The 14,954-nt window shown below is 44.2% G+C and overlaps 1 protein-coding gene across 7 annotated transcripts in view; it reads left to right on the forward strand.

Moving 5' to 3' along the window:
* The first annotated feature begins 1,603 nt into the window (after window positions 1-1,603).
* Window positions 1,604-14,954, forward strand: part of LOC308582675 (spermatogenesis-associated protein 7-like) — a 65,895-nt gene continuing 52,544 nt past the window's right edge. For 4 of the 7 annotated variants that reach the window (XM_081186081.1, XM_081186085.1, XM_081186086.1 and 1 more), the window contains exons 1-2: window positions 1,604-1,673; window positions 14,447-14,521. In XM_081186081.1, coding sequence (XP_081042207.1) covers window positions 14,461-14,521 — 61 coding nt within the window. In that variant the 5' untranslated portion in view covers window positions 1,604-1,673; window positions 14,447-14,460. Of the gene's footprint in view, window positions 1,674-1,833; window positions 1,887-3,182; window positions 3,245-14,446; window positions 14,522-14,954 lie in introns of those variants that run through there. The other 3 variants (XM_081186082.1, XM_081186083.1, XM_081186084.1) reach the window with 3 other exon arrangements.

Below are 14,954 nucleotides of genomic sequence, written 5' to 3' on the forward strand. Positions count from 1 at the left end.
GCGATCCGTGATGTTGGAGCCCTCTTCAGACGCTACTTTCAAGTTTTAATTAAACTCATGTCAGGGAGGGGCAGTGTTGTGTTATGTTATTTTTTTTTATATGCTGGCTTTCAGCAAAAACAAAACAAAAAAACGCCCCCAAGGTGGCTCACATGTGCAAAATTCAAATGCGATGCAAACTGTAAAAATTCGAGGCAGCAAAATCTTAACGTATGTATTAATGACCCAATGCAGTGATGCTCTGGGCAAAGGGCAGTGCCCACAAAAATATTAGAGAGAGAAGTAAATTCTTAGGCAGCAACTTCTTCTTAAAATGGTCCCAGGCTGGGTGGGGGTTGCTAGGCAGTTTTAAAAGCTTGCCCCTGGGGGTTCCAGCAGTCTCTCCCCTATAGCAATCTGCCCCTTGTAGTGGGCCGTACAGTCTACTCACACATACCCCTCCATCCCTGCCCAAGTCATGAAAACTGAGGGTTCTACTATGCATGGAGAGTCTTTATGGATTCCATTAACACTTTCATTAGCTGGATCAAGTGAAGAAGAGATCACACACTGACAGACGGCTTTTTTGGGTGGGGGTGGGTATGTTTCTTCTCAAGCACAACTTGTTAATCACACATCCCAAGCGCTTTGCGTCTTCTCTCAAACCTGAAAATCCGCATTGATTTCTCCCTAACTCTCTGCACACACACACGCACACACACACACACACACACACACACACACACACAGGCATACGCTTCTAATCTTTATTGCAGGAATCTTGAGACTTGGGACTAAAAATAAAAAAGTGTTTCTATAAATAGAGATAATTAAAGCAGCTTTTAAAACTCCCAAATAAACGTGACTGCTTTGAAATAAAAATGCATTTTTTATGAAGAACTCGGTGGGATTACAAAAATCACTTATTTGGAAGAGAATGTCTCCTAAACCAGAGCAAAAACTGTCTGGGGAGTGCTGCCTGCAGCGCAGAAATGATGTCACTAAGGTAGTAAGGCAGTTGCTCACGGACAGCTTTACCACCTTGAGTCGGGGATATAGCGACACATTTTGAAATATAAAAGTTCATTGTGACAGTTCCTATAGTCATGCCCCCAATGAGAGTGTACAAAAATGCCAGTCCAAATTTTTTTCTAGGATTGGTTTTACTTTCTTCACCCCACCTTTTCCCAAATAATTTCAAAAAAGCCTGCATGCACACCGCACATGTAAAGCACATGTCTGCCTCCCAAGAATGTTGGAAACTGTAGTTTGCACCTCCCAGAACTACATTTCCCAGGACCTTTAACAAGCTATAGCCTTCAGGATTTTTTCAGTGTGGGAGAGCCATGAGTTTTAAATGTAAAGTGTGTACGGAGCTAAAGTCTTCATTTCCCCACATGTGTGCTCTTGCTCTCAAGAAAAAATAATTCCACAAGGACATAAAAGCATTTCAGTGCAGAAGCCGGTCTGGCCTAGAATGACCCAAGCTCTGAGGTTTCCAAGTAGAGGCCTGTTTGCCCTGAACTATTCATTGCTCCCTGGGTGACAGGTTTGTAGTTCCTGTTGTTATGGGAATCATCTCACTGCTCACTAACACCTTCCTATAGCCTTTGCAGACTTCCTGAGAGAACGCTGAGAAACACACTCACTTTCCTTTGCGCCCAGAACAAGACGGTTTTAGCCATTTTAGCAGGGTAAGAAAGGCTCTGGGCTTGTTCCTTTCTTTCTTCCCCACTTCCCTCTTTACTAGAAGTCTGTTTGTTCAGCGAGGGAGGGAGTGTGTGTGAGAGAGAATCTTGTTTTTAAAAGCTCGAATTGAAGCATATGTCTCTTCCCTCTCTGTTCTATTTCCAGTCTTTGCAGTAGCTCTCAAAAAGAACAGGAGATCTGAGGACACCAGGAGTTGAGTGGGTTTTTGTTGTTGTTGTTCATAGCACAAAATTAGCAAAATTGGTCTTGCTTCACACACCCCACACCCCTTCCCATCAAATGCATTGTATTCTCTTTACATATGGACTCTAGCCTTCCTTGCATGTCTCAACTGTCCCAATTTGTCAGTGCGGTGCAGTGGTTAGAGTGTTGGACTAGAACCTAGGATGTTGTTGTTTAGTTGTTTAGTCGTGTCCGACTCTTCGTGACCCCATGGACCAGAGCACGCCAGGCACTCCTGACTTCCACTGCCTCCCGCAGTTTGGTCAGACTCATGCTGGTAGCTTCAAGAACACTGTCCAACCATCTTGTCCTCGGTCGTCCCCTTCTCCTTGCGCCCTCCATCTTTCCCAACATCAGGGTCTTTTCCAGGGAGTCTTCTCTTCTCATGAGGTGGCCAAAGTATTGGAGCCTCAGCTTCACAATCTGTCCTTCCAGTGGGCACTCAGGGCTGATTTCCTTCAGAATGGCTGGGTTTGATCTTCTTGCAGTCCATGGAACTCTCAAGAGTCTCCTCCAGCACCATAATTCAAAAGCATCAATTCTTTGGCAATCAGCTTTCTTTATGGTCCAGCTCTCACTTCCATGCATCACTACTGGGAAAACCATGGCTTTTACTATACGAACCTAGGATAGCAGGGTTCAAATCCCTGCTCAGTCACAAAACTCAGTGGTTGACCTTGGGCCAGTCACTCACACATGTTTAATAGGCATGTAAATATTATAAAGCAGCTGCACACAAGAAGGAGGTATCAGCAAGCTAGAGGGATGCCCAAGGTTTGCAAAAGTTACCCTCAAAATATTTATTAACTATTTTATGACATTTTCATGCTGTCCCATAACATAAAGTTATCTAGGCAGCTGGGGGGTGGGCAGCTTAAATGGAGGGGGAGGAACCCAAGAGAGATTTAAAGTATTTTAATCAATTTAAGACACTTTTAAGCAATCAATTGCATGAGTTTTAGCTGAGTGAATTGACATAAATCTGGCTACAACCACCTTTTCCAAAGGCAAGAATTGTATTTTGTTTGTTTTTAGCAGATGCACACATCTTAAAAGGCGGCTTCCTTCTGCATGTGGGAGGAATGAGAATACTTTTTATTGGACGGTGCTTGCGTTCTGCAGTTTTTATAAGAGTGTGCACCGCAGATCATTACAAAAATCTGCCCAATTCATTTACTGTTTTAAAAGTAAGTTAATCGTCTGAAAGATCTATTACTCTAACCAATTAATCAACCACACACCCTTGTCAATGCATTACTGTCCCTCCCCAGTGACAATGAGATCCAACCAGATCCATTCCGGGACTGTAATCATTCTGTAAAAGGTTATTAAGGTATGAAAAGCAAACTGTTAATGGTCATTTTACAAATGTACCCCGTTTCAGACGCTGTTGCAGAACAGGCTGTGCAGTGCGACTGAATGCTGCAGAACAGCAGGCAGAGAAGAACCTTCTGTGATGTGTGATAATTGTAGAGGGAGTTTGTAGGCGGTGATACTTGGTGTCAGAATAGAGGTATTATATGTGCTTAAGAGTGTCCCCGTTTTCGTCTGTGGAATGTTAGCAGCATATGCTAAAGAGCTCAGAGAACACTGACATGGGGTTATCAAGCAGCCTCTCATTCCAAGATAGAAGTATATCTGACATTATACTCTGGGCCCGGTATCTTGTTCCAGGTTTGAGAATTTAGCAGCATAAGAGTGCTCCTGGATCAGACCAAAGGCACATCTAGTCTAGCATCCTGTTCTTAAACTGGCCAGCCAGATGTCTCTGAGAAGCCTGCAAGCAGGAGTGCAAGAACGCTCTACCCACTTATGAATGCCAGCATTCACAGACATGCCACCTCTAGTCCTGGCAGTAATACATAGCCATCATGGCTAGTAACTATTGATAGCAGCATACAGTGGTACCTCAGGTTAAGTACTTAATTCGTTCTGGAGGTCCGTTCTTAACCTGAAACTGTTCTTAACCTGAAGCACCACTTTAGCTAATGGGGCCTCCCGCTGCCGTTGCGCTGCTACTGCACGATTTCTGTTCTCATCCTGAAGCAAAGTTCTTAACCTGAGGTACTATTTCTGGGTTAGCGGAGTCTGTAACCTGAAGCGTATGTAACCCGAGGCACCACTGTACTGTATAACTTTTCAGTTCACCTGTGAAGTCTGTGTATTGCTTTTTAAAAGGCATAACTAGAGCGAGTCAAATACATATTTGTTGTAGCTCGAAGGTTGCATTTTTTCTTCTTTTTAATGGTGCAAATTAGCAAAGGGACCTTAACAGAGGATGAATCACCAACAGCATGGCGTCCAGTTTGGCATTCTTGGCCCACTCTCTATAACATTGGCACAGCCCTACTACAGTCTTGTTCATTTTATTTGCTAACTATTCCATTTGTATCTCACTTTACCTTCAAGGAGCTCAAGGTCCCTCTCTGCATTTTGTACTCACAACAACCCTATAAGGTAGGTGTAGTGGTTGGGAGTTACTCGTGCGTAATCCTGCTCCGTTTGAGCATCGGATTGCCTGGTTAAACCCTCCGGACTGCACAGCCCATCTCAGCGTGGCTGCCCTTAGTCACTCGTAGAATCTGACTGTGGGCGTTTCTTAAAGCGTTGCCAACATAAGAGTTGTTTGACGCCCAATCGTCTCCGCCTCTCACTGCGCGGGAGTCTCCTGCGCAGGGTGGGTGTGGGCAGCGGGGTGCTTGGGCTCTCCTCACTAACTTCCAATGAAGAGTCCTGGAGCCCCTGCACCTCCCTGTCCCGTTGCTCTCCTGGATCCCTGGTGTTACACTCATTCTCTTCCCCTTCTTCCCAGCTGAGTCTCCCTCTAGCGCTGGGACCTTCCCCTGCAGAATCAGAGACCCTCTCCTTCTCCCGTGCCTCTGATGGCAGTTCCCTGACAGTAGGTGAGGCTAAGAAACAGTGGCTTCATGTCTGAGTGGGAATTTGAACCCTGATCTCCCAGCTCCTAATCCAATGTTTTAATTTCTACGCCACACTGGCAAAATGACAGGCAGAATGGGATAATGGGCTACTTCAACTGGTAGGGCCTGGGAAACATCATAGCTGTGTTTCCATGAGCCATTTTGCCTGCCTGTTGATTAAAACTGCCCTGAACAATTGGAATATTTGCATTCCTGATGGTCCTGCAGTCAGGGCAGGACATGGTACGATTACAAAATCCCCAACAATATTAATATAGTGCTGAGAGCAAGGCTCTTGTGGACATGATCCAAAACAAATGGGGGAGAGAAAAATGAGATACAGGTTCTTTGTTGCCTCCTTATTGAACCAGCACCAGGAAGAGATACTTCTGTTCTCTCCTCCCCTGCAACCATCTCTTTTGTGACTTCTCCTTGTACTGCACAAAAGGCGCCTTTGTTACCTTTGTAAGAGATCAGGCTCAGCGCTGCTCACTGCTGGGAAGCAATGGGGATCAGATATGATTGGCTCTATCTGGAGAGGCAGCAGAGCTCCAGACAACACACACACACAACCGGCCTGCATCCGGCCACACTGGTGGATAGAGCAGCTGTGATTTAGAATCTGATGGGCAGTCAATTTGTGTCAGGCCTTGACACACGGAGACTTTATTGAGCACCAGCCCATCGGGCAATAATATGCCGCTGTCTCATTGCTTAATAAAATGAGAGTTGCTCTGTAGCTCTTATTAAAAAGTGCTCACTGCTGGTGTTTGTGTGCCCAGGGCTCATTAACACAATATTGGAACGGCAGTGTTGTGATTAAAGCCCGCACCTTCATGTGCTGAAACTTACAGCGGTGGAACAATTAGTAGGAACCTCGGGTGTTAATAGTGGAGCAAATTGTGAAGCAAATACTGCTGATTCACGAAGCTAATCCTTGCTAGTTTCCGGGTTGACGTACAGCAAAGGCCAGCAATTAGCAGGTCTACAGTCCATCGAGAGGTGTCCTCAGTCATTGGCCTCTCTTCCAAAAAAAGACACTCCTCTTTCCTTTTCCCCTATTGGATTCCCGGAAATAGAGCAAACGTCTGCACCGAGGCAACATAAAATTGTATTGCTATACGATGCGGGGAGCAAGGACACTTTAAGTATGTGAAATGGGAAGGTTGTGTTCCCAATTCTGCAAATCATTTAATGGCAGGCTGTGAAAGTAGCAGGGGCCAAGATTTGTCACTGGTTTAGTTGCTCCAACTGTCATTTTACTGCAGAACATCTCTTTGCGTTGCCAAATGGCCATCTGAAGGGAAGAAGGAGAGTGGGGACCACCATGTGTAACCCCTTATACTTTAAAATGTGAGGTTTACACAATAACTTCTCACCTAACAGCCAGGAAGAGAGACACTCTAGATTTAGATAGACAGCATGTACCATCTGCAGGATTGATAGGGAGCCAGGACATCATTTTGGGAGAGGAAAAGCATAAGGAAACTTTATTTTCCTGGATGCAAACTCTGACCTTCCTGCATCGTGCCACCTACTGGCCCTTGTGCATATGCAACTAACACCACAACATTCACCTAGTCATTTCTTTCTTTCCCTTCTTGCCCTTCTTTTTATAACTATCCCTGTTAATGCCAATACATTGGTAACAGAACAAACTGATTGTTTGGCAGTAACAGGGCTGTTTTTCCAGGGATGAATGCTGTATTATCATTCATTCTTCTTTGGGGGGTTCATTTTAAATAAATTATATTTTTATGGTTTTTATGGTTTTAAACTCAATATTATATGTTGGGGATGGGTTAGCCCCTAAAAGGAGGCCAACAAATAAATGCATTTCAGCATTGTATCAAAGGGAGCCATGCCTGCAATATGCACCGCAGATCCTTCAAGTGTCCCCTATTTAGAGAAGCGATCCCAGTTTATGATTTGATCCTGGAATCTCCCGTTCTTCTTTAGGACATCCCCATTTTCATTGGAGAAGTGTTGGAGGGTATGGCATGTTGGTAAATACTCCCATTCAATAAAACGGGAATACCCCTATACAATAAAAATTGCTGGTGCAGGGACTCCAGATCAGGACCGTAACACTAGGAGACAAAGAGCTAAAACCCTCCTACAGGTTTTCCCAGCCCTCAGCCAGGGTGTGAATCCAGATCAGGTGTTCGCATTGGCTGTTTCTGCCAGAAACATCCTGCACTCAAAGCCTGGTCAGGGTATTGTGTTGTCTGGCCAAAGATGCCTGTTTTTTCCATGTAATCATCTGATGCAGCAATAGCTCTTAAATTGAACTTATCTCCAGGACAGAAGACACAGCGAAGTTAAGTGGTTAAAAACTCCCATGAAAAATAAAAGTTGTAGCTTCAGATTAGCACATGTTAAAAAGCAGTAAGATGCAAAATTTAGAAATTCATTCTTTTACTGTCCATCACAGAATTAGCACCTGTGCGCCAGTTACATCAGGAGGAAGCAAAAGAGACAATATTTAAGAGAGAACCTACTGAACAAACTTATCACAACTGGAACAGTGAAAGGATAGTCTGTATACATTTGCATTTTAGTGTGTGAAGTCTTAACCATGTGTTTTAACTGAAGGTTGGTCTTTTTGTTTTGCTTTTTGCCACTGAATCTGTGTGCTGCTAATGGCAGAAGAATAGCCACTTGGCTTTGATTAATTGCTGCTCTATTTTTAAGCTCTAATCAATCCATTAATCGGTTAATCAACTCTATTTACCGGTAAGTGTTTGTAGCTTTTAAAGCAGCAATTGCATCCAAGTACCAGCAAACCCTGAATCTCAACATGAGGTTTGATTGAGAATGCATTAAGATACCTTTTTAAAAGGCGAATAGATAACTGAAGGGAAACAGTTTTGTGCAGCAGCAGCAGCAGCAACCACTGCCTCTCTCTTTCCAAAAAGGTCAAGCAACAGTAGTAATATCTGGCAGTGAAATTCAAAATTTCCATAAGGCAAATTGTGCTAGCAGATGGGTTAACACCAGCAGCAAATTCTGAATAGCATAGGAAATGTTGGCTTTTAGATTAGCGCTGGGCCAAATTTCTTACTTGAGAACATTCAGCTGGATTTTGGGAGGGTTCACACGTGAAACCATTCAGTTTGCATTTCAAGGTGAGTTTGCCTAATTCGCACTTACTGAACCAGTAAGTGAACTGAATTGTAGCCATTCCTTGAAATTTGAACTTCCCTGAATTTTGCAGTGCAATTCTCCAGCCAAGTAACATGCTAGATATTCTAGGGTAAAAATATGTGTAAAGATGTACATATTAGTGACGATAACATACAAAGGGAAAACAGCTTTTCAAAAATTTCATTTCGTATTTTTCATTCACTTTTTAGAGTAAAATGTCTCAAAGAAACCTGGCAAAAATAAAATGCAGCGCATTTAAAACCAGAACAAATTAAGACACTAATACAAGATGCATAAAATGCTCGTGCAGCAATAATTTAGTAAGGACCAAATACTACTCACCCCACCAAAAGCTGAGCACCACTATTGGAGGCAACATTAATTAACCAAAGGCCTGGGTAATCAGAAAAGTCTTAGTCCAACACCTAAAAACTGACTAGAGAGAGAACCACGCTTGTCTTCCTGCAAGAGTTTTCCATAGATGGGGGGCCACCACCAAGAAGGCTTGTGTTCACCCTCTGCATTTCCCTCAGAAGCATCTGGCTGGCCACTGTGAGAACAGGATACCGGACTAGGTGGGTCATTGGCCTGATCCTGCAGGCTCTTCTTATGTCCTCCCGAAGCGACGTGTCTTTAACCATGCTTCACCCATGATTTTGGCAGGTGTTTTGCTAGTCCTTTTACTAATATTGCATTGATAAGATATTCTACTCTCATTCGTAGTGCGTGCCTGCCCATCCACGCCTTCCTATCTCCCCCTTATCTGCACCAGAGACAAGAATCGTATCCCCCCTCCCCCTTGCTAATGGAAACGAGCAGAAGTGTTTTGCTTCCACAAAGCTTTGGCTCCGTTGGGCTAAAAATGTCTTTTGCCATCACTGGGAAAGGTGTTTAATTCCGCTCCTCTGCGACATCTGTAATGAGCCCCACAGCATGGCTGCTAGTCTGAGAGGTGCTTTGACTGTAATAGAAAGCAATCAGGTTCTCCGGTCCTTCCCCCATGTGGAGGTCAAATGCTGATGAATGGACTGCCTGGTGTGTTCTCCTCTGCTGAAAGCCTGCGTGCTGCCGGTGGGCCCGACAGAAGTGTAAATTTCATTATGCCAAAAAGTTATAAAATGCAATCCCTATTCAGACAGAAAGAAGGAGAGCGGCAAGATAAGGGGACAAATGACTAGCCCCTTGATCACCAAAGAAGCACAGGACCATTGCGACATCAGATCTTTTGTGTACCAAAGGTCAGGTTCTGTCCCTGACATTTTAATTGAAAAGATTCAAAGGGAAAAGACACCCCACTGTCAAAGGCAGTAGGCTTCTGAGCACCAGTTGCTGGAAACTGCAGAAGGGGACAGTCCTCTTGCGCCAACAGGCTTCCCATAGGCATCCGGTTGGCCACTGTGAGAATGGGATTCTGGGAAAGACAAACCATTGGCCTGACCCAAGAGGTTCTTCTTACGTTCCCTGCCAGATAGATAAGGCAAGACTGGGTTAGATGGACACACAGTGGCTGGGCTCTGACATAATGTAAGACTATGGTTTGCGCCAACCATAGTTAAGGTAAGAACTCGGTGAAAATTAAGACTTCATAAAAATCACTGCAAAAACCCCTCTCCCACACGGCCTGGGTTGCTGTGCATAAGAGAAACCTGGTAGACAAGGAAGAGGCAAGAAGAGGTCCAGCTGCTGTGTCCAACCATGTCTCTGTCTCACATGCCAGGTCAATTCCCTCATCCATGATCAAATCATGGATGACACTGGTCTTATTAATCATTGACCTGGCATTACACAGCACCACTGTGGGTCATATGGGATGCCCCTGTTGATACAGTGCCGCGCAAGACGAACGCCTCGCGAGACGAAAAACTCGCAAGACGAAAGGTTTTTTCGTTTTCGAGTTGCTTCGCAAGACGAATTTCCCTATGGGCTTGCTTCGCAAAACGAAGCTTGCCCCCGCACCCCGGACCTCTTTTGAAGCAAGGGGTGGTGGGGAGAAGATCGCTTCTCCCCGTTGCCAGCCCTGCAATCTCCGGGAACAGAGGGGAAGGCGCGCGCCCGCCTTCCCCTCTGTCCCCGGACCCCTTTTGAACCAAGGGGCGGCAACGGGGAGAAGCGATCTTCTCCCCTCCGCCCCTTGCTTCAAAAGAGGTCCCCTCTGTCCCGGGACGGTCTCCATAGGAACGCATTGATTGATTTTCAATGCATTCCTATGGGAAACCGTGCTTCGCAAGACGAAAAACTTGCAAGAAGAAAAAACTTGCGGAATGAATTAATTTCGTCTTGCAAGGCACCACTGTACCTGTATTCCTCTGGCCAAGGCCAGACCTGAAGGCAGGGATAGTCTTCAGACAGTGACTATACCTGCCTTCTCGGTAATGACATGGTCTGGCCCTCAAGCAACTCCTCTTCCTGCCCATCATCACTGAGGTTGGGTATCCGATTGCACCCACCCTAGTGGTACCTGCCCCAGCCATTATGTTGGTTAAGGCCCACTCCCAAGGCAGCCTTGACCCTCTGCCCTTAAAAGCAAACTAACTTATATGAAACTAAACTAATAAAAAGTTTACATGTAACAATTTCACAATTTAAAACATCCCCACCTCCATTAATGCCATTATGGATACTATTTGCCTGTTCCTGAGGGAGCACTTTTCATGTCTCTCAAAGCTCAAGAGGCATGAGAGTTCAAACACACCCCTGTCCCATCCACATATATATACAGGAACCAGGCTCTGGATGAGAAGATAACAGCAACAACAAAAGCCATTCTTCTCATTGTACTTCAGGAAGATTAACCAGATGTCTCCATAGATGGAACCAGTTCTAAGAGAACCATGATGCAACTTATGTTATTTATCAAGCACAGTAGGGTCAAGCCTGCTCTTACAGAAGATCTTTCAAAAGTACAAGACCTGCTGTATTTGATAAGTATCAGAACTTGCTTTGTGATGCTTCCAGAACTAGTGCCATCCCAATTTCACACCACTGCAGTTTCATAATGTTGAGCTGAAAGAACGAAACCATAGTAGCTGCAACGCAGCTTAGACTTACTTTAGAGGATTTGCTAGTCATCATTTCCTCATCCCTCACAACACCCATAAACATTGTATCAATGACGGCCAGCATTTTTGGCAACCCTACTACAATTCTAAAAATAAGAGAAAGTCACTAGTGCGACACACACAGCCTCCCTGTGCTGTTTTGCCTCTACCTCACTTAGGCAGTGAAATATACTCGGAGTTGAGAGTGGATTTTATGCTCTTTATTCAGCTCATAGTGGTGAGGAGGAATGGAAGTTCCCCCACAATATCTGCTTTATATACATTATTTACACAATGGGCTCAACGTGATTGGCTAATTCTGGGATTCTCCTGTAGGCCAATCAGGTTGTGGATTCACTTTCACCTGGAGCTGGATTGGGTGGCTCCTGCGGACCAATCATACTGCTGCATTGTTCTAGGACCAATCAGACTGCTGCATTCTGAATCCTATCGTTCTAGGACCAATCAGACTGCTGCATTTTGGATCCTATTCAACTCAATACATAACAGGCAGGAAGCTAAAGGCTGCACATTGTAGGTGCAGAAGGCAGAACAATACCTACAGTATATCACTCTGCTGTAGCCAAGTCTGTGCCCCACTGAAGCCACAACTCTTTCCCCTTTTCATTAGCTCTTGTGTCTTTAACAGCAATGTGTTGTAGAAGTTAGGAGTTGATGGTGTTTTAACTTTGTGCCATGCAAAGTTTCACCTGCTGATTGCTGTGGACCAGGCTGCCTAAGGCACAAATGTATGCCAGGCTGTGTCCTACTCACACTGCAATAGATGCTTCAGGCAGCTAGCTAAGTTGCTGCTGCTGGTGGTGGTGGTTTTCCTGTAGTGAGAAATAAGAACAGTGCATTAAATTATAAATGGGACGATATTTAAGTATGCACCTAAAACATGAAGGAAAGCGGACTTCCCAGGAGGAAGATGGTGGACTAGAAGGAAAACTATTTTTGCACTCTTTTATTAGAGAATGTAGGAACTGATAGAATCTAAGCCAGGAGTCAGCAAATTTTTTCAGCAGGGGACCGGTCCAATGTCCCTCAGACCTTGTGGGGGGCCCAGACTATATTTTGAAGAGAGAAAAAATGAATGAATTCCTATGCCCCACAAATAACCCAGAGATGCATTTTAAATAAAAGGGAACATTCTATATATGTAAAAACACACTGATTCCCAGACCATCCGCGGGCCAGATTGAGAAGGTGATTGGGTCGCATCTGGCCCCCCGGGCCTTAGTTTGCCTACCCATTATCTAAGCAAATAGAAAAAAGCACAGAACAAACAAAATGAAAAGGCTTGTGAATTTGAACAGCTTACTAGAGCCTCTCTTCCATTCGACGACTGTATTTTCAAATCAAGCTCCTTGCTTGCTTCACAATTTATTGCTACTTGTTGAAGGTAAAATCATAGAGCCCTGGCAGGGAGCTAATTAATTTTCTTGGGTCCCCATGGTGGTGTCTTCTCTCTCTTTTCTGTTTTCAATCTTACTTTACTCAGGGCAATAGCTCACTGAACTCTTCCACTGCAGCTTTGGCAGAATAAGCTCCAAAACAAGGACTTTTGGATACAGCAGAACCAAATAAATTAACAATGGATCTCTCATTTCCCCATACTCTTTGGGGGGGGTGTATATAATAGCCTTTCTGGATTTATACATGAATAGATCATCCAGGATCATCATGTGAAGTATAGCATAATCATGAAAGGGTCCTGTATCCTCTCTGTCTGCCACCTAGTAATACGCTGGACCGGCACTCATGCGTTATGAAATCTGATTTGTGAGTATTTGTGTATTGCTCCCAAAGCCCTTAAGATGGCTACACACATCCCATTCTCCAAGCGCTAAGAGGTTTCGGGGGCCCCAACACAAACCTTGGGTATGGTTTTCTTGGAATGAAGACAGATGGAGATTGGTGGTGTTTTCTTTGATATAAGGTTTATGCGCACAGATGTATTGGCTGAGCATGAGATGGAAGGCTCATAGCACTAATGCTCCTTCTCCTCCCAGTGGGTTACAGGGGTCCCCACCATTGGTTTCCTCCATGTTATCAGTCCCAGTTCCAAACTGCCTGACAATTCTCACTTGCAGACACCTGAATGACATTATCTCCAGCCAGGAGTAGGGAGAGAGAAAGACTTGTCCAGGGAGAGAAGGGTTTCCAGCTATTTGGTTTCTTTAGCAACACATCACCTGTACTTGGCCTACTCTTTATTTATGCAAAGACTCGTTCTCCAAAGGGCATCTGGCAGGATAAGCTTCCTCACCCAATTTCATCTCTTTAGCAGTGTCTTTTTTATTTAGAAGATAGTCTTTGTTGTTGTTGTTTAGTCGTTTAGTTGTGTCCAACTCTTCCTGACCCCATGGACCAGAGTCCGCAAGGCACTCCTGTCTTCCACTGCCTCCCGCAGTTTGGTCAAACTCATGCTGGTAGCTTCCAGAACACTATCCAGCCATCTCATCCTCTGTCGTCCCCTTCTCCTTGTGCCCTCCATCTTTCCCAACATCAGGGTCTTTTCCAGGGAGTCTTCTCTTCTCATGAGGTGGCCAAAGTATTGGAGCCTCAGCTTCACGATCTGTCCTTCCAGTGAGCACTCAGGGCTGATTTCCTTCAGAATGGATAGGTTTGATCTTCTTGCAGACTCTCAAGAGTCTCCTCCAGCACCATAATTCAACAGCATCAATTCTTCAATACAGGAATAGAGGAGACTCCAAAAACCCATTAAGCTTAGACCCAATCTTACAATATTGGGGGGAGGGGGCATTTCTTACCAAAACTGAGAGGTGGTGCACTCCACCCTAACTACTCAATATATGTCTGCAGATCCATAGGTGTTTCTTAAAGGATCCCCTCATTTTGTAGCAGAGCTGTCAATTATCCTGTTTAAATATTCTGCCTGTTTTCCAAATCTCTGGATAAAGCTGGGAAAGATCCTTGTCTGAAACTCCGGACAGCAACTAGCTATCAGTGTAAACAATAGCGAGCTACTGCAACGATGGTCTCTGATTCAGTATGAGGCATCTTATATGCCTAAAGATTTAGAAGTCCCAATTGCTGAGCATACATTCAGGATCTACCAGACTTGTGAGGCCTTTTCAGTAGTGGCCCAATAGACCTGAAAGTCTCTCCTGAAATAAATATATGTGGCTTCAACTTCCATAGTATTAAAGTACCGTGAATTGGGTTTTAATCTTCAATTTTACTGGTATTTCAAATATTGTTTTGTGGTTTTGATTATTTTTTTAAGCTGGCTTTGGAGGCAGTATCTGAATACTACTGATAAATAACCAAAGCAACATAAGCAAACAAACAAACTGAGTTGTCCTGTTTTCTTTACTCACATCCACTGTATGATGACAAACGATAAAAATTGTCATTCTAAGTATTTACTACTTATGCCCACTTTTTCCCTCTCTCCTCAAGGGTCCCAGATAGCCATGATCCCAAAGTATTCCTTGATGGGACCTTTCAGAGGACATATGAGTATCAAAAGTAGCTGTAAGTACTAAAGCATTCTTAGCAAAAACAAGTGCTACGTACAGTCTTATTTCAAAAACACCTTAGTGCTCATTCCCATGTTATTTGCTTCCAGAAAAAAACCTGTTTGAAAATAATGTGGAAATGAGTGTTATACTTGAACTGTATTCCGTTATAGTTGCAGAAGTGGCTTTTACGTCATGTGAATGCTCAAATATAATGTGGAAACTACTCCATTTTCATGACCTTTTACTCCCGTGTGAATGCAACCAAAGTGGGGAGTATTTACAGGAGACCCAGGACATTTTTCGGGTGGGATTCAGTCACATATTGGCAAATTTAGTTTCAGCAGTTAGAGGGCCTTCTCAGTGGCTGCTCCCAGACTTTGAATCTCCCTTCCTAAGGAGGCTGGACTGGCTCCCCCTTTGTTGTCCTTCCACCAGCAGGTGAAGAT

The sequence above is a fragment of the Podarcis bocagei genome (genome assembly GCF_964188305.1).
Source record: "Podarcis bocagei genome assembly, chromosome: 3".
Taxonomy (NCBI): domain Eukaryota; kingdom Metazoa; phylum Chordata; class Lepidosauria; order Squamata; family Lacertidae; genus Podarcis; species Podarcis bocagei.